General features: G+C 36.6%; 1 protein-coding gene across 3 annotated transcripts in view; it reads left to right on the top strand.

The window, feature by feature from the left end:
* Window positions 1-26735, top strand: part of TOX3 (TOX high mobility group box family member 3) — a 120413-nt gene that overhangs the window by 77267 nt on the left and 16411 nt on the right. For 2 of the 3 annotated variants that reach the window (XM_054533906.2, XM_054533907.2), the window contains exons 2-5: window positions 2431-2496; window positions 6845-7096; window positions 20517-20786; window positions 25196-25423. In XM_054533906.2, coding sequence (XP_054389881.1) covers window positions 2431-2496; window positions 6845-7096; window positions 20517-20786; window positions 25196-25423 — 816 coding nt within the window. Of the gene's footprint in view, window positions 1-2430; window positions 2497-6841; window positions 7097-20516; window positions 20787-25195; window positions 25424-26735 lie in introns of all 3 variants that reach the window. The other variant, XM_024233665.3, reaches the window with a different exon arrangement.

Raw genomic sequence — 26735 nt, 5'->3', positions numbered from 1 at the left:
CTGCAACAAGTCAATATTTAAAGCCCCCTTTGTAGAGGGGCTGTTTTACCCAATACAGAATAGAAACCTTTAGTTCTATTTGAAATGATTTATAACTGTTCCTGCCTGATTGGCAAGTGTTTCCAAATTAAAAGCCATTAATTAAGGCCTTCTATAGATACAAAAGATATGCAAGGAGTGCTTTGTAATTCTAGCTCAGTACTTCAGGTGAGAGCATTTCAAATTACCTGGACCACTGGAGCCACCTGCTTGACTAAACGCCGCGTGGCCTGCTCCGCTCATCAGTGTGCACTGCGGTGCCAGCGTTGTTACTGATTTTTCTCATTTCTCCAGGGCAAATACTAATTAATGGATACAATTCACAGCTGATTAGCTGTAGTTTCTTCAGTAATTACATTCGCATACTAACTGTTCAGAAGAGGATTTCTAACCCAGTTCTTATTTCACTCTAAGCTTAATTTGTTTTTTGAATTGTTTAGGCCTTTAGTTTAATAGCCATTTTATTTTTCTTTGTTGTTTTAGGTGCTATTAGATAATAAGTAAGTTTAATCTTAAAAAAAAATACTCTGTGATAATGAGCTGTTTGCTTTAAATGGATTTCTAATTTCCCAACAAAACCTACATTTAAATAACGTTGAGGTTGAGGCTGTTAGGCGGTTTGGGGGGCCAGGACTGGTGCACGGAATACTCATCTCGAGCCCAGGTTCTCATAAATATCCAAAAGGAACATTTGCATGGAGACCTGAGATTTTAACTCTAGCATCATTCATTCATCAAAAATTTCATGATAGAAAATAAAATACTTAAAATACTTTTTCTTGCATGTATTTAACATTGTAGAAAAACAAGGGAAAATATGTGTGTGAGTGTGTGTGTGCCCATGTGCAGCCATGCACTTGTTTCTGATATCACATGCCTTCAGAGAAACCAGATAAAGGTCTTTCTTAAGCGCCAGTTCATTTTTCCGAAATCCTTATAAAGATATTTACCTAAATGAAGCTGAGTGCTCAGTGAGAGCTTGTCAGATGGCTCATCATATGTGCATTTCGGTGTGTTGGCTGTTGTGGGGTACTCTAGAACCATTAGAGTCTTTCGTATAAATCCTGCTTAGTTCTTGGATCCCTGACATGATAAAGTGTAGCATGTCAATCCTGCTTCTGGTTGCAAGTCCTTCAGAGTCAGGGATTGAGAGCCCCCCAGAAATAAGTGTTAGTTTACTGAGGAAGAGGATTATATGAGTCTTCCATATCTATGTATCTGTCTCCATATTCTATTTATTATCAATATTTATCTGTGTATCTATCTATGTACCTACCCGTTTATCTCCATCCATCCATCTCTCGCTCTCCTTGGGAAAATTGTGTCTTTAAATAATTACTAGCTTTATTTATATTAGAGAATAGATATATACATTTCACCCTTTGGAGAACAAACCTATGTTTTATTTGATGCATTCAAGGAAGGAAATAATACACTTTATAAAAAGGACATTCTTTTACCAGTTAAAAATCATGAAAATAATATAGCTGTAGATTATTATACTCACAGAGACTTCCATATTGCCAGACTGATAACGGAATGTTTAAAGCAACAAAATGTGCCGATTTAGACCATTTGAACCTGAAAATACATTTCTGCCAAAATCCAAGTTTTACATTTTGATAACAGGTCCCTAGAAGTAAAGAGCTTAAGTCTGAAATGCTGATACGGCCTTATTTGTGATGATATGAATGGCCCATTGTGTTAGGGAATGAAATAAAAATTGCTGTGTTCATGAGATCCCGCTTATTTTTAAACCTCTTTGCACTTAATGTTACATTGACAGATTAAATATCACTGTTTTCAGCAGCTCTGATGGATATAGATATCGCTTTAAGCTCTGTTTGGAGATTTTAAAAATATTCTTTAGTCTTATAATTTATTTATATTCATGCCACACCCCATTCACTAGAAAATAGAATTTGAGTCCTGGGAATTGAATTTTATTCCCTTTAATTCACATTTTAACCTACCCACACTTGTGACATCTGTTCTTGAAAACTAAGCTATAAAATCCTTACGTGCTTTTAAAATGTGTCAAGGTGATTTTCTTGGAAACTCTTTTCCCTCTCACCTCTCACAAATGCCAGGTCAATAAGCAACACACACTGGTGACCAGTTGGCTTAATGTTTGTAATCCTCTCCCTTCACAGTTAGTCTTGATGAGAAACAAAACTATTTTATAGAATTATTGAGTTAGCTTAACTCTGTGCTTTATTTTCTGAGGGAACTAGCTGACAGTATAGCATAGTGCCTTGAAACCTTTGTCATGTTTTGCATTTGGGCTGATAAAACTCTCTTTTATTTAGCAACACCAGCATTCTTTCCAAATCACAGCCAGAATGCTTTATTATGCCACATATTAACGTAAAACAATCTGTTTTCTTTCAGTTTGGAAATAATAATAACTATATGAATATGGCTGAGGCGAACAATGCGTTCTTCGCTGCCAGTGAGGTAGGTGACTGTCTTAATGTGTTTGTTCCTGTTTTTTGTGTTATTGAGATAATTTAATAGGCTTGAAGGGAAAAACAAAGTATCAAATTTATCTCTCTCTTATGTGGCACAAGGTAACGACTTTGGAGGAGAAATGAGAAAAGCTTATTGGAAAAGAAAACCTGATAAGTCTTTTATCACTTGTCTGTAGACTGTTACTAATGTTAGTAACTTCATACAATCTTTTGATTAAAAAATAATGCAAACAAAAAGTAAATATATAAGAATGTATGTTAAAACACACACACATACAGTGTTGGTATCTAAGCAGGTAAGTGGTCATTTTTTTAGAAACCAGGCTAGAAGTGACTTTTTAATGGAAAATAGTTTAACTTCACATATATCTAGGGATAATTAAGTGTCATTAAGTTGTCATGGTTTGGGAAACTATGCGACAGAAGAATATTATAGTTTCTTGGGGCTTGGGGTGATGTGAAATGAGTGTTGTAATTTGTTGCTAGATCCCCACAGCCCAGTACAATGCCTGGCAGTAGTAGGTGCTCAATAAATATTTATAGAATGAATGAATGAGTGGCTGGCATGCTCCAAGACTTGGTCACAGCTGGGGAAACTGGGTGATGGAATCTAAATGCAGCACCTCATTGTCTCTGGGTCTGTCCTCAGTTTACGGGTGCAGATGAAACAAGCATCGTCTTCTTGCTTCTGTTTTTACTGCATTTCCTATTATTGATTTTGGGCTGCTGTTTGGTCTCATTGGCCTGCCCTCCAGAAAAACCTCAATCTTGATTAGATAAAACATGGTTTCCTAAAAATGGTAGACTGTGTGAGATTTAAGATTTTAGAACAAGAACAAACAGAAGTGAAATTGGCCCAAATGGAACATTTCCTCTTGCAGTTCACGTAATATAAAGTCCTCATTTTCCAGATACATTCAAATACAGGAAACTGAACTAGCTTGACCCCAGAGAATGAAAATAATAGTGGCTTCATAAATGATCTTGGTAAAGGGAGGCAAGTGTTATGAAAGAAATTAACTTTGAGAAATTATTAGAATAAATGGGGAATCAAGAATTAAGGGTATTCCTAGATTAATCCTTTTTGTAGTGACCATCATCTCTCACCAAGAAGACAGCTTAGATAAGGGAATATTTTTGGCACTGGCTGCTGTGTTGTTTGTGATAATGAACACAAACCCCATCTGTAAGGACAACATGATGTTTCATTCTGTAGGATTTTTTTTCCCTACATTTGAATCAAACATTGATGAAAGCTCTACTGCCAGCAGCTGTTCAGAGACAATTTAATTCCAGCTGTGATAATTCACCGTGTCAGACATTGGCTGTTATATGTTGATACAACAGTTCTCCAGATTTGCATTTTTATCAAAAGGAACAAATGTTTTGAACATTTCAGTACAGATGGTATTTAACCATGTACATACTACTTTAACATGTTCAAGGTAAACATTGAAAAGTCAATCTCTGTAAAAAATAATCACATAAACTCCAAATGATTAATCTGATATTGGTCAGATGGCACAGTTACCAAAGTCAGTGTGTCTTTTTGTTGTTTTTGTTGTTGTTGATGCCATATATGGTTTTTTTTTATAATCTCAGATATCCAGCATTTTGGATTCCTTTTTTTCTCTAAGGAAAGCTTAATTTTAACATATTATCTGACTTTAAAGGTAGTTTAACATTTTAACATTTTCTTGGTTATTTCATTGGATTATTATATTAGGTTAGGATATTGTAATATGCTTAATTGAAATTAATTTGTCGTTAAAAAAATTATACCATAGGGACATATTGCATATGACATCTCTCTCTGTTCCTTAACAAAAATAAAAACCTTCCTAATTGTGACTGCTTAGCATAGACATGTTTTATGTTAGTTTTGGAAGTAATCTTATGTAATGATTTCTCTGTACATCTTTTCTTGAACAAAAAATAAAGCCCAAGTAAATGTTAATGCTACATTATAGCATGTGCCTAATTTCCCAGTCACTGCATTGAAAGTAAATTTACTTGGTTTTTTAGCATTTTAATGAGTGTAAACTAATTCAGGAAGTCTTTAGGTTTACATGCTGTAAAGTCTAAATTGTGCCTGAGACCAATTCCCTTCACATGGATATTGTCCTGTAGATAACACTACAGGGACTAGGATACTCTGAGTTTGAAATTCACACATTTGCTTTATGTTTTCTATCTGTGTCATGATTACCCTGACCATTTTTAAAGTACTTTAAATATTTATTGAAATAATATTTCAAGTGTTAATTACAGTGGTAATGAAAACAGCCAAATGCCACATATCAAGAATGAGTGTTTATCCGTATTGTTAATGTGATATGTTAGATTTCATTAAGCAGTAATGGGGTAGCAAATGAGTCACAAATTACAGTTGCATCTGTTACTAGACCACATTAGTGCCAAAATAACGGCAAATGCAACCATAGGGTTATGTTCATTAGCCAACCACATTTGTGGCCAATTCATCCCTTTGTGTTTGGGAACTAGGGGTTCCACAGTTAGAAACTGACAGCTTTTGGGGTCATTATTAGAATGCATGTGTCGGAAAATCCAATATTTTAGTCTAGCATTCAAATGTATTATTCTGCTATGATGTTTTGCATATATTGAGCCTGCTAAGAACCTCAAGATGTTCAATTGTCCCACCATAGACTGCCATAGCTCGTGACCTCTTTTTTTCTGGTGAGATACAAATAACATTTGACAGGTTCTATATGTAAGAAATGTTTTTTGTTGCTTTTTTTTCTTCAGTTTTTCTTTTCCCTCAAGTGGTCATTACGTTATATCATGATTGATAGCTTGAAGAATGATGATTTTCAGCACTTAATTAGTCCTCTTAACTGATAATAGCAGACTCAAATTATCTTGCACCAGTTCATTCTTTCAAATACTATTAATAATAAATGAACTATAAGTTTGACTCTCTGAGCTAGGAATAAAAAATATGAGTAGTCCCCCAAACCCTCCACCTGACCAAAAAAAAAACCAAAAAAAAACAAAAAAAGAAACAAAAAAAAACCTAGACCTTGCCACTCCCCCACAACCTCTCACCAAAAAATTCCCCCCAAAAATGATTAGTGTGGTTGGGTGGAGCAACACTGATTTATATCACGAGGCCCTATTTTAAAACCCTGCCTTTAAGAATCTCAGTATTGGCTGAGCATGGTGGCTCACTCCTGTAATCCCAGCACTTTGGGAGGCCGAGGTGGGTGGATCACAAGGTCAGGAGATCGATACCATCCTGGCTAACACGGTGAAACCCCATCTCTACTAAAAAATTGAAAAATTAGCCGGGTATGGTGGCGGGTGCCTGTAGTCCCAGCTACTAGGGAGGCTGAGGCAGGAGAATGGCATGAATCCGGGAGGCAGAGCCTGCAGTGAGCCGAGATGGCGCCACTGCCCTCCAGCCTGGGCGACAGAGCGAGACTCTGTCTCAAAAAAAAAAAAAAAAAAAGAATCTCAGTGTCAGTGAAGAAAAACAATGCATTAAGACTTACTTAGGTCTTGAGATATAATACTTGTCTAAGTAAGAGAACAGCATCAAATCTAGTTAGTATTTCTATATCACTATAGCTCTATGCGCTCTAGATCATCTTTAAAAAGTAGAAGACTGGTAGAAAATGTTCAGATAAATACATATTAAAATGTTCATGTAAAAGAAAATAATCCTCTTTGTAGTTTAAATAAAAGCGCTGGCATCTTTTAATATGAACTATGATAATCCTTATATAAAACATTGTATTACACACAGTAACAATTTCCATAGAAGTAGGCATTGCACTTGGGAATATACCAATGAGGAAATTAAAAAAGCAAACCACAAATTTGATATTACTTGTTTTATATGTTGTGGCAGAAAGTAAATATATGTAATGTTCACCTCTGGATTAATGTGTGTGTGGTGTATGTGTGTGTGTGTGTGTGTGCATGCCACAAAATCATCAGCATTTTATAAAGCGTGTGGATAGTGTCAGCGGTTTGAGCTGTTTCACTAACATATCAGTAAAGTAGCAATTTGTTATACGCTCCAACTAATAACAAAGACAGATGTTGCTAATTAAGTAGGCATTAAAAAACTGTTAATACTGATACTCCACTAAAACCATATGATAATGAGACTTAAATCTTTAATCAGAATGATCAGCAAAACTTTATGTATGGAAATCTGTGTTTAAGATGTTTTCATTTGAGAAATAAATATTTGGCCTAGATATGTGTGTAGTGTTTTCATGCAATGTCTTTCTCTTTCCCTCCCCGGAGGAATAAGATATAGAAACAGAATATGAAGATATCTATATTTTGTTTCCTTTTAGCAGACATTCCACACACCAAGCCTTGGGGACGAGGAATTCGAAATTCCACCAATCACGCCTCCTCCAGAGTCAGACCCTGCCCTAGGCATGCCGGATGTACTGCTACCCTTTCAAGCCCTCAGTGATCCATTGCCTTCCCAGGGAAGTGAATTCACACCCCAGTTTCCCCCTCAAAGCCTGGACCTCCCTTCCATTACAATCTCAAGAAATCTCGTGGAACAAGATGGCATGCTTCATAGCAGTGGGTTGCATATGGTAGGCACCACATTTATTACTTAAATTATTTTTTATCATTTGCACAGATCATAGTAAAGATCTGAGAGTCCATGTTCTGAAATGTGCTCTTGCCTGTTCCTAGTGGATTGTTCCTAGTGCTATTTACATGCAGGTACTGGATTGCTGCCTGGTATTGAACAAAAGGGTATTGGGTTGGTTGACAGTAACCAAAAAGAGGATGATCCAAAAAGATTCTGTTGATTTAAAATGATTTTTTTTAAAAGTCTAATTCATTGGTTTGGAACTAGCCAATCTTCCCTTGCTGTTGGTTTAACACAAAGGTGTGTTTGAGTTGAAAGTTTGCCCAGGCAAGATTTTAGAAATGGAAGTCCTTATCAGGTGCCTAGGTCTTTTGAGTTTTTAGTATTATAATGCTTACGATACATGATTTATTCTTACTGCAAATGAAATATCAAACTGAGATACCAAAAAAGGGAAAAAGTATAATTGCTTATAACCAGCAGAGAAAAATATAGAACAAGCGATTGTGTGAAATACACCTAATTGTGTTATTTATTGTCATAAACATCGATTAAGGCACTCCAGAGAGCCAAGATAACTAATGCAATAATTTTGGTTCTATTTTTCTTAGTGTGCAATTATAGTCAGCAATCACTAGAGTAAATCTGCTTAAGTATTTTAAACTCTTCTGCTGGGATTTTTCTTTTTTTTCCATCATTGCATATAATGCATTTGTGTCTATCTAGGTAAGGTACTAAGTAGACATTTTTAAAACAAGATTAATAGTTTATAGAGCTTTTTTTAAAACCCTGATAAAATGAAACAGATGTGTTGGTATAACAAAAAACAAATCCTCTTGCTTGTTTACATATTTCTCTGCACATTAGGACCATGCCAGTGATGTTTATTGGCTACATTGTTAATTCCCCAGATAACAACATGTGATTGCAAAATATGTAGTGGATTAGTGGTGCAAAGATTCAATGTGCTCTCTGAAATATAAGATTACTTTCCCAAATAGGATTGCAGCAACATAATTTTCTTTGCCTGTGATCTTTTGTGTTTGAGCTGAATATCGGGGTTTTTATTTTTTACTTTTTTTTTTTTTTGTCAAAAGAATTCAGTCAACAGTCAGGAAATAGTCATTAAGTATTCATAAACGTTACTAGACATCACAAATAATTGTTTCCTGGGGACTTTCTTATATTTTTGTACCTTTGACACTGGAATGGAGGGTTCTATTCTCTGTTTTTCTACAGCCAGGCTTGCAATGTTTTGCTTAGAAAAGAATAAAAATAAAATGGGTGTGTTTAGTCACCAAGGGAGCTTGCCAGGGTTCACCGTCATTCATAGATGCTCAGTGAGGCTCATTTAAGTTGCAGAAATATTTAAATGTATGTTAAAATGTGTACTTTATTAAATTGGTAAATATTTATTAATAATATAAGAATCTGCCTTTAAATTAAACATCTGATGAATTACCTTGCCTTAAAGCTATAAAACTGTTATTGCTGCCATAAAAAAGTGTAAAGGAGGCATTTTGACTATGAAATTTCATTTCATGGTCAATTGAATTTACTATATTGGAAAGAACTAAAGATGGAATCATAAAATAATTATGATGTTCACATACACTTAAAGAACAATGCTTTCACGGACTGGCATTGGGAAAGAGGACTCAATTTTTAATGCTTCTTTTGTAATGTATGGCTAATCACTAAAGCAGTTGAATTATTTCATTGATTTTTAAAAGTATAGGTACTTTAGCTAAGTGCAGGCTGTTGTCATGGTATTTACATGGACCTCATCACATTTATTGGTGCCTTTTTGAAGTTTTGCTGAACCTGAGTGATATTTATTTTGGCTTGAAACAAACTAATCTTGTTGAAAATGCTAGTAGAATTTCACCTTGAAGAAATGTCATGGGATTTTAAATCACAAATGTTGGAAAAAATAAAAGGTACTAGGACAGAATTATGATGAATACAATGTGTCGTTGGCTTTGTTCTATGTACTACCTGACATGTTCACCTATAAACTTGAATTCAGAATCGCCAGAGGCATGGTTAAAAATTGGTTATGTCAGGGTTCTTCTATATCTCCCTCCGGGTACTGAGTTGGCTGGCTACATCATAACACTCCACAGAAGCCTCCTCAGAGATTTCCCTTAGGAAGGTCACCAGAAAAATAATAAATAATACTTCATACATCACGCATTCAGCTTCCCAGTGTGTGTTGGATATTTCATACCTTATGCAAGTAAGAAGTTTTATTATCCAAATGAATATGGCTGTCTGTTAAGGACTGCTATGGTGAATTAAGACTATCATATAAGAAGAAAAGCCAGCTTGTTGATGTATTGAACCAGCTTTTCTTCAGAGCTTCATCAGTTTTCCTTTAGAAAGAGTGACAGTTTGTCACATTACTGATTAGCTGCATTATTGTTGGCAACAAGCACAACATGTTTATCTTCGTTAAATTTATGCCATTATATTTAAAAACAGAAGGCAGGAACATAAAAGGGGGATTAAAAAGAGTCCAGTGATTAGCATTCACATTTCAAAATATGCAAATAATGCCCCAGTATTCAAAAGCGAATTGCTGAAAAATTGAATGTCGATGCATTTGTGACTTCAAAGAACAACCTTGATTTGCTTGTCGTGAATACGTGTATTTTAAAACAGGATGTGGTTGGCAAGTCAAAATCAACATTGTATTTTGGTTAAAAATTTGTTACCTCTAAGTGTTATTGTCAGTTCGGATGATCATCTGGAAATTGCTTTAATCCACAAAAGATTGCAATTCTAAAAATCTACAATGTGCGTTCCAAAGGGTTGTGTTTTTTTTTTTTTTAACACTTCTCTATAATCTGCCCAGCCTGCTGAGTAGCATTGACATCAGTAGTACATCAATTTCAGAAAGTGGATTATTTTTACTAGACAGCTATTGTGACATATTGGGTCAGTCATAAATGAAAGATATTCATGCAAGCATGCAATACTTGTAATGAAGTCTCACTCTGACCTTCTGTATGATTGATTCTGTAATTTAGTTTTCTCAGGCAGTGCCTGAAATGAAATGAAATCATGTTGAACAAGTTTTGAATACCCACAGTGCACCAGGAGAAGAAAAATCTGCAGCCCTAGAGGCTTGAGAGAGAGCAGATGAACGATTTATCTCTATGCTATTATAGCCTTTGCCAGCATTCAACATTTCTTTTTTTTTTCTTATTTGGCTTAAGTACTTAATTCTGCAGGTAGCTGTAAATGGGAAAATAAAATGCTGTTCAGATTTAAAATGACAGGACAGGAGTATGTGCAGGGGACTGATAAAATATCTTGAATAGAACTGACCTTTCATGTAGCTGAAAGTTACTGGGGGATTCATCCTCATAATTACCATATAGATTATTTTTATTTCTTTCCTGCAATGAAACATTTCAGAGAGCAGTAGTGCTGATTGAATGAAAATTGAACTTGTTAACATTCTTTTCAGCTTAGCCTGTTGTACATAACAGAAGGTTAGCTTTGATGAATTTCAAAATTCTCTTTGATATCTAAGAAACAGACAGTAAAATAATTGTCTCTGGTCTGTTATTTTGTATGCCCCCCAAAAGAGAATTTATAAAACACACTGATAATTCACATACTTTTCTTCATATATTATATTTCCATGTTTAGAGGACTGGCATTTTCTGTTTGATATTACCTTGGATTTAATTGTGATCACACATATTTATAGAGAATGCTATAGTGGTGCTCTAGCAATATCAAACGGAGTATTAGAAAATTGAAAAAGATGGAAGTAAGGAAAGTATTTGAGTATGGTAGTATTCGTACCTGTTAAAGGGAAGAGAAAAGGAGAGGAAAAGGTCCTATAGGAGACACTTATGCAGAGAAGAAAATTATGAGCTTTTAAAATATTCATAAGACTCAAGTCATAATCCAGACAGATATCATTTTTGATAGAAAAATGGCAATTTATCAAAATGTTACATCTAAAATTACCAGGCTTATTTTAGAAGTTTTTATACCATCATTTGGCATGGCTCTAATTTTGAAGTTGAATTATTATATTTGTTTTTAAGAAAATGACTTTCATGCCATTTTTATACTTAAAAAAATCTTACGTTAAGAAAAATAGCAGACTTTCAATTAATACATTTTTAGCAATGTTGCTTAATGTGTTACAGATAAAGCAGTTATTTCATGGGTCATTAATGTGTTTAATGCATGGAACGTTCTATTAAAACAAGCCCTTATTATTGTTATGAACGCATTCATTGCCATTGTCAATAGAGGCTGGGGAGCTAAAGTCCACAGGATGATGACTATTTAGCCATGGGGGGGACAAGCAATTTCTCATACAAATTGAATGCTTACAAATTTATCATACAGATTGAATAACTTTGGTCAAGTTATGGTCAAAAACTATTTTATTATAAATTAACAATATAAAAGTCACAACTTACCTAGGCAAAAATACACATTGAATGGAATAAGACCTATCTGCGTGAAGTCTAAATTATAAAACTGAAACCATATATTAACCTTCAATGAATATTTACTGAGCACCTACTAAGTGCTGTATATTGTTTGTTGTTTTTTTTTTTTTTTTAATTTTACATAGTTTTTAGAGAGAGGATCTCACTCTGTCACTCAGGCTGAGGTGCAGTGGTATGATCATAGCTCATTGCAGTCTCGAACTCCCGTGTTCAAGCGATCCTCAGCTTCTCGAGTAGTTGGGACTACAGGTGTGTGCCACCATGTCCAGCTAGTTTTTAAAATTTTTATAGAGACAGGGCCTTGCTGTCAGTTGCCCAGGCTGGTCTTGAATTCCTGGCTTCCAGCTGTTCTCCTGTCTTGGCCTCCCAAATTGCTGTGATTAGAAGCATGAGCCACTGCACCTGGCCTGTTTTTAATCATTAGAGCTTGATTATACTGTTTGTGAAATTGTTTTGTGTTTCTTTTTTTTTTTTTTTTTGACTACCAGTGTACCCTCAATGAATTATAGAGATTCAATCTGACTGCTGCCTGAAAGCTTATTGTCAAAAGCCAACTTTAATTTAGTTGTTACTATACCTTGATAATTGTCTGCCAAAAATACGCAGGCCACAGACACTTTTACAAGCTGCCTTCTTTGTAGAGCCTTGTACCACACTGAGCTTAAAATAAATATTCTTTATTCTTGGCCTGTGCATACTACTGACTCTGAACAGATAGGAATTGTCTTTAGGGCTGAGTTAACTTGAGGGTCATCTGTCAAAGTAGGACTGTGTTTCAAACTTCTGCTAAACCTAATTAGCCCTTGTGCAGTGTGATACATGATTATTGTTTGGTTTATAACATTTAAAGGAAAGTGTTATGAGAAGGCTGGCTGTGGTTTATTTCCCTGTATCTTCTTTTTAACCTAGATCATCTACAGTTAAGTATTGTAGTACTTAGTGATGGTTCAGAGACAGCAAAGACACCCTTTTACAGCACTTAGATTCCCACATAAGACTGACACGATGGCTCAAATATTTTTTGGAGAGGTGAGAGTTACTCTGTATACCATTACCCCTGTTCCTTTTATTCACAGCCCTTGTCGTCCTTTGCAATGGTTTCCTTTGCTTGCTTCCCATCTGTCTCCTCCCTACCAGAATAGAAGCTCCAGGAAGGCAAGTGCTCCTTGGGTCTGTTTGGTGTCGTCTCTGGGCCTGGAATATACTTGGCTTTCAATAAATATTTCATTTGTTCAACATATAAATGAATAAAAGGACAATGAAAGGATATTTGCTTGTTATTAAGAGCATACTTAGACTGCTAAGTTAAAATGGAAGGGAGGGGGCTTGAAGTATCAACAGCTATAAAAGTGGAATTGCTCTTTAAAATTTTAACTTAGGACTGAATAAAATAAGCATGGAGCTGTCCCTTTGGTAAAACAAAGGCAGTTACAGGGTACATGAGTAAACTACCATTAAGTGTTCATAATAAACTCTTGAAAATTTTATTTTGCCAAGAAACTATTAATTAACTTTAGGGAACACTGTTTTTTACAAAACTTTCATGGGTAGGTATGTCTGATTACAACCCTGAGAGTAGTTATTAAGTAAAAATGATCTATTTCAGTGCAGATATTTTGATGAATATAAAGGTGGTGGTATGCAGGTCTGTAATTATCATTGGTATGCCTTTGGCATGACTATGTCAGGGTCCATTGGAGTTACAAAAGTAGTAGCTATGCATAACTATTTGATCGTTGTTAATCTGGAAATAAAATTTTAACATTGCTATAAGACATAACTAAATAATTGAACATAAAATTACTGGCCTGCATTTCCTATTTGCAGTTAACTCTGATATTTATGAATACAAAGTAATTTTTATTGCTGATAATTGTTTAATCTCTTCATTTCTCAAGAAATATTGATTACAAACTGGCACAGTGAAAATATATTTAGTCACACTCTAATATATTTGGGTTAGTTGCTTCTTAATCGGATGTTATGCTCTATTTTGAAAACCTCATATTGGATCGTTATGGAGAATATTTATGTGTAAGTATAGATAGAAGATGCATTAAACACATTTGCATATTAGAATTTAAAAAATTTTTAATGATGAAATCAACCCAAGTGTAAGTGCCATTGTAATAAGTATAAACAGATAATATAGAATAATAATGTATAATATTTACAATAAAATGTCAGGGTGAAAGCTTATATCTTAGATTTGCAAAAAGAAACAAAACAAAGCAAGACCATAGTATGTATAACTATGTACTACTAAGTGTGCAGCACAAAGATAAATGTAGCACTGCTCCAGGCCTGAAAAAATGAGTGAAAAGGATTTAAATATGTAGAGTTTTCTCATTTAAGGAAATTAGAGCAAGTTTTATCCATTCTCTTCTCATATCCTGCTACACTAAGACATATCTTCATATGAAGTACAAACATGATATTATAACATAGTGACTTACACAGTATGGAAGTTTTTCACCTTTCAATTCTCTTTTAATCTTGATTAAGTCCAGGAGAAAGACTCAGTTTGGGGCTAATTAAGTCTTTCACACCTTTCTTTTAGCCTTCTTAAGTTAAAGAAAGCGGAACTCAGGCCCAGAGCCTTAGGCAGGCCCCAGTATCCACACTGGCTATAACAGTATTATTTTCTTTTCCTGGTGTTTATTTGGCATTCCATTGGCCATGAGTGATTTTAATTTTTCATTTGTGTTAGTGATCTAAAGTTTCCTTATTAATATAATATTATTCAGATTTTAACCGTTCACTCAAATGATTAATGTTCAATAATAGACTGGGTTTCAGGCAATTTAAGAAAATGAGGGATTGCTACCCAAAATATCCATTCATTGGATTTTTCCTGTTTAAAAAAGACAAAGAGGCTCTTTCATCAGGTGGAGAGAGAGGCGAGCCTCCGCCAGGCACCCCCTACCCCCACCAAGACATACAGAAACCAGAAGGCTTTGTTGAACACCACAGGCATGAATCATATAGGCCAATAGATAGAAGGCAGTGCCCCTCCTATTAGCGAGAGCATTTTATGAGATCCATGGCCCACCCATTCTGAGTGACCTTCTGGGACTGCAAATATTAATCTTTGGGTATTCTTCGAAACACAGATTGAGGTGGCAGGCTATACATTTATATTTAAACTAAATAGAAATGTCCGCAATTGATTTAGATGGGTTGGTTGTCCATGAGGTATGGTCAGTTAATATTTATTGCAATGAATAGTCCCACTAGATATACACCATGCTTTAAACTTTCAATGGCAGCCTTCTACACTGTGAATATAATCCAGACTTCCTGGCCCAGACAATAAACCTTGTCACTTTATGGCCATGACTTGCCATTCCAGCCTCACAGCCAGCTGTGCTCTTCCTGGCCCAGTCACACTGGACTGTCATTTCCTTATCGGTAGTATGTTTGCCCATGCCCCAGGTTTGGGTACATGTTCATCTCTGTCTGGGATGCCCTGGCTTGGTTAGCTTCTACTTCCCTTTATACCTCAGCATAGTAGGTCACCTCTTCAGGGAAACATCCCATGATTTCCCCACCTTACACAATGAGACCAGTCTCTCTAAGCCTATTGCATTTCACCCTTTACCTTGCCTACCCTGCACCCAGCTTTCCTGTCCACCTTTTCATTTCTCAAGCATGTCAAGATCTCTCCCACTTCAGACCTTGCACATGCTGTTCCCTCTGCATGAGACATGCTTTTCCCTTCACTTCACAGTTGGCTTCTCCTCATCCTTCAGCATCAGCTCAAATACTATCTTTTTTGAGAGGCCTTTCCTATTGACCCAATCAAATGTAGCCATCCTTTCCCAATAACTCTTTTTTGTATAACCTATTTATTTTCTTCCCAATATTTATCACAGTTGGAATCTTGTTTATGTGGATGCTTTCTATTTTTAGGAACAGAACATAAGCTTTGTACGTTCACTACCTGCCTCCCCCAAGAAGATGATTTTTATGATATTTGTCTAATACAGTAATTTGCAAATGAAGGGGATTTTGACATTTGCCCATGTCTGGATACATTTTGGTTGTCACAACCTGGTAGGGGAGGGGCAGCTACTGGTATCTAGTAGGAGAGGCCAGAGATGCTGCTAGATATTCTATAATGTACAGAATGCCCCTCCCCCAACAAAGGATCATCCAGACCCAAATGTCAGTACCACTCAGGTTGAGAAACTCTTATCTAATATCGCCAATTAGAAGACAAAATGAGACAAGGAAGAAAGAATGAGTTTTTCCCAAATACTGACAAATTTAGGAAACTATATAAAGGAACATTACATATAAAATGTAATTGTGAAAGGAGTTGAGAAAGCTACCAGCATTCAGCTCTTATTGTTGGTTATGATAGTGGGCAATCTCTTAGAACCCAATAGCTGCTTTGCCTTTAAATGATCACTGGTAAATATTTCAGGACTTAATTTTTGTAAGTGAGAAGTAATATTAACAAAAGCACATTAAATTTCTCTGGGCTATATTCATAGTTATACATTTCCTTACTGTGTCATTACTACTGGGAAAAATTGTGAGCAATTTTGGTGGGAGTATATAAAAATTATTCTGGCCTACATTATGTTGTAGTAAATTTGTTCATCCATTCAGGATTTTGTTTAATGTGTAAAATGATCACATGGTAATTTCCTGGTTCTCAAAGATAGAAGGTTTGATATATTGCCTTCTCTGGCCTGATACGTAGTAGGGGCTCAATAAATACTTTTATACTGAGTTGACATCTTTCTCTTTTTATGTGTTAGTCCTAAGATCAAGGGTAACATCTTTTAAAGGTTACTTTTATGGAAAATGATTGGAGCTGTTGAGGATCCTCAAGTTCCCCAAGGCAGTTGTTAATAATTGGTGGCCTTAAAGGAGCTTGAATTTCCAAAGAGACACTTTAGCCATTCATCGTCTTATACTATAATCTTCACTCATAGGAAGTGATTACGGGATAACTGTGAACCGTGGTGAGTGGTAGCACATTTTGATGCATCAATTATGTGGGTCAGAGGTTACTTTAAAAATAATCTAGAGGCCCTTGGTATCTTGTCCAGTGGGAGATGGCATCTTTTTGGATCTGAAGACTATGTGGATGACTCTAAGTTTTGGCAAGGCCTTGGCCCCACCGCCAGTACTCTTCAGGAGTGGTTTCCATACTGTCACCCTGCAAAAGAACCTTGTTTTTTTTTTTGTTTTTTTGTTTTTTTTGTAATGAAATATTATGAGGAACCTCAATTTATAAAACAAATGGAAATGGAGTTGATTTTGTTAAAGGGGGATGATGGCAGTGGAGATCCCAGTGTCTCATTCATCTCTCTCTGCCAGGCAGGACACGCCTCCACCATGAAGATACCATGGCTCTCTAGGGCCCAGGTTTTCTGTCAAGCATTCACTAGCTAGCTTGAGGGCCTGGGGAATCATTCTTATCTGTCTAAGAATGAGTATAGTACTAGTATCTAATGCAGAAAGCAATCTAGGGGATTAAATTAGAAAGTGCATATTAAGCTTAGCACAAATGCTGGCGCATAGTAATAAACACACAGTAAAACTTCCTTTTTAGTACAGTGAACCTTGGCTGTCTATCAACAGGAGCTCCCCAGCAACAAGATCCATAATAAAGGCATAAATTGCAGATGGAATTCAGGAAGGGCTGACGAAGCCAAGGAGACATGCTTGTGTTTGGCCATGAAAGCCATCTGAAAAATGCTCTAGGTGTGGGGTGAGTCAATCGAGCACCTATATGTGCAGATTTTCACAGGCATTGAAGCGAAGAGAGCAAAGTAACTCTCTGCTAATGAGAAAACTGCATAAATCAGATGATCACATTTCATGGCCATACCAGTTAACTAATTTAGTATTATACAGTCAGAATTAAAATACTTCACTTAAATGTGCCCTGGAATTTGCCTGTAGATGCTTTAAAACATCTAGATTTAAATAAGATGGAAAGATTTTTAAAAAGCATTCTGGGCCAGGCGCGGGCATGCCTGTAATCCCAGCACTTTGGGAGGCCGAGGCTGGCAGATCACTTGAGGTCAGGAGTTCGAGACAAGCCTGACCAACATGGTGAAACCCCGTCTCTACTAAAAATACAAAAATTAGCTGGGTATGGTGGTGTGTGCCTGTAATTTCAGCTACTCAGGAGGCTAAGGAAGGAGAATCACTTGAACCTGGGAGGTGGAGGTTGCAGTAAGCCGAGATGGCACCACTGCACTCAAGCCTGGGCAACAGAGCGAGACTCCATCTAAAGAAAAAAAAAAGCATTCTGAAAGACATATATGAAGAAGAAAATTTAGAATAAGTTAGATGGCATAACTACCAGTAGTTTGGGGGTGGAAGTTATGTCAGTGAGCAGTGGTTACACTTCAAGAGAACATGGAAGACTGAACAGATAGTTCAGATTTTCTAGGAGAAATGAGCAAATGTGGTAGAATTCCAATAAAAAAAGATAATTAGGATGAACAGATAACATAAAATCCACACAATCTGCAGAAAGACACCTGCAAGTAGAACGTAATATTGTAGGAACAACGAAGGAGAACATTGCCGGTGATATAAGGGAGAGTGGTGTTCTGATATTTGTGACACTTTCCTCCAGGATTTCACAGTAATTATTCAGAAATTATTAAGAAATGGGAAATGTATGTATTTAATATTCTAACACTTGTTAACGGACTCTTTTAACCACTTGCATTATCTTCCTTTTTTTCTGATTAAAGTGTTTTAGTTTCTGTTTGCTTTTTTTTTCCATTTCTTTTTTTTTATTATTATACTTTAAGTTTTAGGGTACATGTGCACAATGTGCAGATTTGTTACATATGTATACATGTGCCATGTTGGTGTGCTGCACCCATTAACTCGTCATTTAGCATTAGGTGTATCTCCTAATGCTATCCCTCCCCCCTCCCCCCACCCCACAACAATGGCAAAGACTTGGAACCAACCCAAATGTCCAACAACGATAGACTGGATTAAGAAAATGTGGCACATATACACCATGGAATACTATGCAGCCATAAAAAATGAAGAGTTCATGTCCTTTGTAGGGACATGGATGAAACTGGAAACCATCATTCTCAGCAAACTATCGCAAGGACAAAAAACCAAACACCGCATGTTCTCACTCATAGGTGGGAATTGAACAATGTTTACTTTTGTATTGTGGTCACAGCTTATCAAAACGGCATACACATGTACATAGAAAAAGTTGAAACTCTCCCCTCCTTTCCCCTCCCATTCTACCCCTTATAATGTAACCATTGTTAATGTTAGGATACACCTTTTTTTTTTTCCCAGAGAAAACAAGGCTGTCCTGTATAGTTATTTTTTAACTTGCCTTTTATGTACTGTATCTTGGGTAGGTTAGTGGTTCTCAACTGGGAGTGGTTTTGCCCCACCTGGGGCAAAGTCTGGAGACATTTTTCATTGTCATGACTGGTACGGGGAGGGACGTTGTTAGCATCTAGTGGGAAAAGGCTGGGGATGCATCTGAGTACCTACAATATGCAGGACAAGCCCCTACAATAAAAATTATCTGGTCCAAAATGTCAAGAGAGCTGAAATTGAGAAACTCTGCCCTAGGTCAATGCACATAAATCTAATTCATTATTTTTAAAAGCTTCATAACACTTTGACGTATAGGTAGGCCATAATTTATTCAGCTAGTTTTCTTTGATAGATCTTCTTATTGAGTGGCATTTATATATTTAATATGAAGAAACCAAATGCTCCAATTTAGTTATTTACAATTCATTCTGCTTCTTTAAAGAGCAAAAATAAGCCTTATCAGAAGGACTCAAAAAAGGAACAGTTAAGAATTCATAGGCTTGTGTATAAAATTAGATTCTGGGTCGCTGTGAGTCAAGAGAATTTGGTTTCAGCAAAATCACAGACTCACTCCAAATGACATGTCTTAAAGTAAGTCATTTGAAAAACATGTCTTCATTTTTTGATTCTTTGGAATTAAAAAAAATAGAGAATAAGCAGTAACAACTATAAGACCTTTCTGTATGACTACCAACAACAGAGAAAGCTACATTTGAAGTAACTGCAATAAGTTTCAGAAAAAGCTATTTCTGATGATCTCCACCATCTTTTTATACGTATTTATGAAAAAATTCATTAGTACATTCAATCATGATGGATTGAACAAAAGAAAACAAAGTAGGTTTAAGTGAAAAAAGTTATATCTAATCCAAAAGACATTGAACGACTTCCAGATGCCGCTGACAATGTAATTCAGAATCGGAATGACCGTCTGGTTAACCACAGAGGATTTCACAGAAAGGGTGCCCTAAAGCAAACAGATGTTTGCTCTGTGAAACTAAAGCTCTGTGCTTTGCTGGCCCATCCTCTGCATGTCCTGTGCATTTCTGGGAGAATAAAATGAAGAATGGCTTCGCCTTCTCTCATAACAGCTACGTGTGTGGGAAGGATGGTAAACTAATGGATGAGCCTGAATGGGTGTGGTCTCTGCTTCAGCCCTTTCCCTGCCACCAGTTTACTCAATAAGAAACAAGAGCTGAAAGATTATATTTAGTTTTGCTAATGTCCTTTCTTCTTTCTTCCCTCCCTCCCTCCCTCCTTCCATCCTTCCTTCCTTCCTTCCTTCCTTCCTTCCTTCCTTCCTTCCTTCCTTCCTTCCTTCCTTCCTTCCTTCCTTCCTTCCTTCCTTCCTTCCACATCCAGTGACAGTTCTATAATGAAATATTCTGTGCTGGATTTTTGGATTTTGTGCTTGTCACCTTTCAAATTCTTGGCATGGGTCCTTATATTTAATAAATGAACGGAGACCATCATCCTGCAATAGGTCAGACCTATCGACATTGCAACAGTTCAAACCTATCTAAGGAGATGCTAACCTGATAAGTTCACTGATATCTGGAAAAACTGAAATCTTTTCCCCCTTCATTGCTGCCTTTCTAGGATCAGAGCCACACACAAGTGTCCCAGTACCGGCAGGATCCCTCCCTGATCATGCGGTCCATCGTCCACATGACCGATGCTGCGCGTTCTGGGATCATGCCTCCTGCCCAGCTCACCACCATCAACCAGTCTCAGCTCAGCGCCCAGTTGGGGTTGAATTTGGGAGGTGCCAGTATGCCTCACACATCTCCTTCACCTCCAGCAAGCAAATCGGCCACTCCCTCCCCTTCCAGCTCCATCAATGAAGAGGATGCTGATGAAGCCAACAGAGTAAGTTAGAACTGCCTTAGTGTGTAACCTGCCAGAGAATATGGGATTACCCCATGCTGTTTGAATTTCATTCATGGTGTTACCTTGTTTTTCTTCATGGATTTGGAGTGCCATTTAAATGTATGATGGTTTGTTGTTTTTCTTCACTCTTTCATTTATTTTCTGTAGAAAGTATATTGGACTGGAAATTGAGAGATCTGGTTTCTCCTACTATAGCTGTAAGGCATTGGACATGTTATTTAATTCTTGTAGGCCCAATTTTTCTAATCTGCAAAAGGAGGGCTTGGACTCCCTGCTACAAATTTCCAGAAATTCTAGACATTCCAGAAATTCTAAACTGCTCTGGTTCTAAGTTAATGTCCATGTGAGCAAGTTTCATCCAGTGTGTTGGTCAGGCTGCTGCCACATTTGACAGCCTTGTAGCTTCAGTGATGTTTATCGCTGAGTTCATTCTCATCATCTTACGTTTTTGCCTTTGTCATGGGAAATGTATAATTTTAAATGATACAAAGTTTGAAATAAAAACTGTGTTCCAGTATGACTTTTCCAAATGCTTAGGATAATGAAAAAGAGTACTGCAATAGTACATAATTACTCATTAGTCACTCATTAATTATGTGCTGTATACCTACTCTGTGCTTGGCATTTTGTTTGGTTCTTGTGATACAAAGATTTATAAGAGAATTACTGCTCATGAGATTCCCCATTGGGGATGAATAGCAATGTTTAAAACTAGCCCCAGATGTGATTAGTGATATAATTTATGTATCTGGTGTGCTGAGATTCTAATCGATTCTGCTTGGGAGAGTGATTTGAGGAAGACTTTACTGAGAAAGTGATATTTGAATTAGGTCTAAGTGGATGAATAAAAGTCTGTGAGGCAGAAGACAGAGGCCAGCATTTTGGTGGGGGGCTAGTGAGGAACAGTGGAAGTACATGCTATTTATGGGTATAGTGAAGTTTGATATGGGGGAAGAGAGAAATAGAGGTTGAAGAACGAAAAGGCTTAAATGTGGTGGTCTTTCTTCTGTTGGTAGCTGAGAGCTGATTAATTATTTGCATCGAGGAATGGCATAAGTAATTTATGCTTTAGAGAGACAACTTTGGCTATATATAGAATGCCTTATAAAGGGAGGGACCAAAGAAAAGGAAATTAATTAGAAGACTCTTTTGTTATGTTTCCTTTCATCAAGGGAGGGAATGGACAGGATGTACCAGATTAGCAGGCATTTTAGGAGTGAGAATCATAAAGATTTTAAGGAATTGGTGATCCACTGGAATTTGAAGAAGAGACAAATTGAGTTTTAGTTTGAGAGGAGCAACCCACAAAGAGAGGAGTGTTCTCCCCCATGGGGAACATGAGAGTTTGGGATGTTAGAGTTGAATTTGAGGTGCTTACATTGGAGTCTAGAACTCAGTTCATGGGAACTGGAACTATAGATTTTGGGACCATCAGCACATGGATGAGAAGACGTGAAAGTAATCAGGACTTCTCAGAGAGGATAAGGAGCAAGTCAAGGACAGAACCCTGAGCATCATCTATTTCTAAGTAGCAAAAGGAAGAAGAGGAGCTAGAGAAGATTAAGAGTGATGAGGAACAGAGGAGGGAGGTTCAAGTGATGCTGCAGAAATCGAAGGGGTTTCAAGATGAAGGGTTTATTCTATCACATCATGTTAGCACCCCCATTGGGCCCAGGAATGGTAAATGCACTGACAGTCTTCTCACATTCACAGAACTTCAGTCCAGAGGATCGAGACGTAATGGTTAAAGACTCTTGAGGGATATGATCAGATGGGGTTAGGTAACAGCTTAGCCATTACAGTTCAGAGGGATTCCTTTCCCTCCAATAACATGTCCGCCGATCCTCATACTTGGCGCTGTACCAAACTGAAATTGTCATGTCTTAAAGAGGACCTCTTATGGGACTCTTAGCTTGCTCCATTTTAAGCGAGGGTCGAGGTTTTGTGTAAAGACAATACAGCCAATGTATCTTCGTTGAACCTTAGCTGAGAAAGGAAGATTAAAACTATCATTGATTATGTCTCTTTGGGGTAAAGCTTTTTCTCCAGCTTTCTGTCTCAACCCTTTTAAGTAAATGACACAAAAATTTCCTTAGGAGAATTAATTCTGAATTTTTATTTAAATTGTGAGACTCCACATTTCTGGTTTATTCTTTAAAAGTAATAATGATTAGGGCACATCATGGTTATCCAAGAAAGGCATCAAAGGTGGTCGACATTTGAATATTGTTTTACAGAGAATGAAATTGAACTGCTCTCATTTGGAAAAAAAAGCTCCTCTGGAAAGTAATAGCATCTTGCCATCGGTCAGGGTATTGTGGCACTAACAGTGGCAGATTTTCTTCCAGGAGAAGAATATAGTTGTTTGACTCAACTAGAAAAATATGTGTGTAGGGACATGGATAAAATTGGAAATCATCATTCTCAGTAAACTATCGCAAGAACAAAAAATCAAACACCGCATATTCTCACTCATAGGTGGGAATTGAACAATGAGAACACAGGGACACAGGAAGGGGAACATCACACTTCGGGGACTGTTGTGGGGTGGGGGGAGGGGGGAGGGATAGCACTGGGAGATATACCTAATGCTAGATGACGAGTTAGTGGGTGCAGCGCACCAGCATGGCACATGTATACATATGTAACTTACCTGCAAATTGCGCACATGTACCATAAAACCTAAAGTATAATAATAATAATAAATAAATAAATAGATAAATAAATAAATAAATAAAAAATAAAAAAAAGAAAAATATGTGTGTCTGTATATAGTTTTTCTTGTTTAAATAATGTTTTTCATTGAAGGAAAACTTGGCTCCAGGTGAAGCTCTAACTGAAAGGCATCTGACTCTCTTGGAAATTCACATTCATTAAGTAGAATTAAACAAGTGTCACTTATTTTGAAAATTTAGAAAAAAGACTATGGGCTCTAGAGAATTATTGAATTAATTGTGTGAGTTATGAAAGATGGCATTTTGGAGGAGAAGTGAGATATGACTTAAAACCATCTGAAGCTTATAAACTACTCAGATAAAGTGTGGATGCTGTTATCACTTAAATAGTGCAAACAATAGGCTCACCTAGAGGTAGGCCAGTGGTTTCTTAACACTTTGAGGGTTCAGAGCTCTCTAAGAAAAGTTCCTTATCAGTTTCCTCCCTAATAATTTTAGTAAATGGTAAAAACTTAGTGAAAGTTCCAAATGACCCTCATTTAGAAAGTAAACAATACTCTAGGAAAATTTGAATTAGAATTCAAGCCATTAAAAGCCAATCTGTTAGTAACTTGAATCTATCTTGGTTGATCTTGCCCAAGGCTGGCTTTAAAACAGATTTTGTCAAACATTGCAGGATTCTTGATGAAGTTAACTGCAAAATTATCTTCGATATTGTAATCTAGGGGAATAAAACAAGGTTTACAAATCATTTCCCTGCTTCTCTGATAAGCATGTTAAATGATCAGTGAACTTAGATGGTGGTAGCTGGTGAGTATGGAGCTTAGTCATCTTTAAATTGGGAAACTCTACCCATATCAGTTTATGGTTCTGATCTCTCAGAGTTCATATGGTCAATGTATGTGAGTCTCTATGGAGTATTCTTGTGAGCAGGGTTACTTGCCATAAATAACAAACATCTTCTTTTTAGTCTTCTTAGTGATTTTTAAGTATCAACTATTGCTCTTTTTTTTACACGTTTTTAATTTTATGGAGAGTATCAATTTCCCTTTTATCTCCACTTAAAGTAGTTTTGACATTTTTACATTTGCTGTTAATCTTTAGAAAATTATTGTTATTTTAGAAAATAAAGATGACCTTTTCCTAATGCTGCAAGTATAGAAATTGGAGCTAATTTCCATTTGAGTTTCTGGAGAGCCATTACCAAAGTAACATTCTGGTAAAATTAAAAAATCAGCCTCAAAAAAAAAAAAAATCAATTCAGACAGATCACACATATGGCATGTGACTATGGCTAGGGACCTCGTTTAAAATATTTGAATATGATCAACATCCTGAATATTATTTAGGTTTTACTTCTAAAATCTCTGAAGATATAAAATATTTTGCTGATGTATGTATGTATAGTATAGCATATATATAGCATTGCCTGGTACAGAGTGTTCTGTTTCTCATTATTCATAATTGCTATTTAGAGCATATGTTGTGAATGTATTGAAGATACTTCTGGGTCTCATTAATTGATGTTCTAAATGCTAATCTCTGCTGTCTGGTTAACTCCAAGCAAGTTTACCCCTCTCCTGGTTTTGGTGGTGATTCATCTGTTGATGATGCCTAACAGAACCTTCAAAGAACAATTATGGATCTGAGTTAAGTCTTGTTGCATTCTCTGCAAGTACATTCTAGGCAGTGAATTTTCTTCCTGCTTTGCAGGCCATTGGAGAGAAAAGAGCTGCTCCAGACTCTGGCAAGAAGCCCAAGACTCCAAAGAAAAAGAAAAAGAAAGATCCCAATGAGCCACAGAAGCCAGTGTCAGCATATGCCCTGTTTTTCAGAGACACACAGGCTGCAATTAAAGGTCAAAACCCCAATGCAACTTTTGGAGAGGTCTCAAAAATTGTAGCATCTATGTGGGACAGCCTTGGAGAAGAACAAAAGCAGGTGAGACAAAGACCCATCAAGGCTCCATAAATAAACCTCATGATCATTTAAAATATTCCTCACACCTTTTCCAAGTGCATGTGTTCACTTAATATGATTGCTTCTTTTGAAATCCTTTTCTAAGCAATGGAATTTAAAAACCCAGACATATAAATCTAAACAACTCTCCAGTTATATTGATTTCTCTGTCAGCTTATGGGTGCATGTTCAGAACCCATTCAGAGGAAGGTTGGAAGAAATCCAGGCAGTATCCTGCAAGCATAAACTTTTGATGATAATCTTTTCATTTTAAATAATGTGGAATTTTTTCCCCTTTGTTCAAAAAGGGCACTACAAAGGGATTAAGTCCATCCCGCTTGCCTTTCCATTGATCATCTTTCTGAACCCTTGTGCTGTCCTGGTGGGTTTCCAAACTTTGAAGCCGCCTCTGCGTGTCTCATTATTGTCACCGGGCATTTGAAATTTTATTCCAAGTTCATTTTAAAGCAAGGCAGTATGAGAGGTATTCAGAAATTAGCCATGCTGGTGGGAGATACTTCCTTAGGGGCTTCGTCTCCTCTCCTTCCCCTTGCAACTCCTCCACACAAATGAAGAGAAGAATGGGTTCCTTGGGGGTCGGTCCCCCCACTTGCTCCTTGCATGAAACTCCAATTACCATTAAAAGAAGTTAACTTTTACATATCCACAGAAGAATAGATCAACCCCTATGAGTGATAAAATAGAATAATTGTGTTCAAGAATGAAGAGTGGAAAGTCCTTGATTTTATTTACAAATCATGAACTTATTTTAGGAACTAATTCCTAGAAGCTTGTTTTGTTGGGATGGTGCAACATTAGAAATTTCTTGTTAGTTGGCACTGTAGATAGCAGACTGATTTTCTGTCCCAGAAATATAATTCTGAGGGACTGGAAAAGTGCTGCACCTAACTTTTAAACTCTGGAGAGAAAGATGCATATTGATTGAACACCCAGCCATCAGACCACTTAAGAAAAGGAGAAGCCCAAATCATGTTTAATATGCTGGAATTTTATTTATGTAACTTAGTGGGGTCACTAATGGAAATTTCCTAGCTTGGATGATTTCTGACCTTTAATTTTGCTCCAAAAGAAAACCAAGGTTGAAATGCTTTGCTCTTTTCTCTTCTGTCTTCATCATTCTACCTGTTGTTTTTATCCTCTGGTTTGGTATAGTTTAGAAAGGTATCTGAGGGAAAGAAGACATTGATGGAGAAACTCATTACTTTCTCTAAAGTAAGCCATTTGCAGCAAAGCTTATTCTTCTTGCTACCTCATTTATTGCCTTAGCATGAGG

Source organism: Pongo abelii, chromosome 18, assembly GCF_028885655.2.
Source record: "Pongo abelii isolate AG06213 chromosome 18, NHGRI_mPonAbe1-v2.0_pri, whole genome shotgun sequence".
In the NCBI taxonomy this organism is placed as follows: domain Eukaryota; kingdom Metazoa; phylum Chordata; class Mammalia; order Primates; family Hominidae; genus Pongo; species Pongo abelii.
Note: the sequence above shows the minus strand (reverse complement) of the source record. Positions and strands in the feature narration are given on the sequence as shown.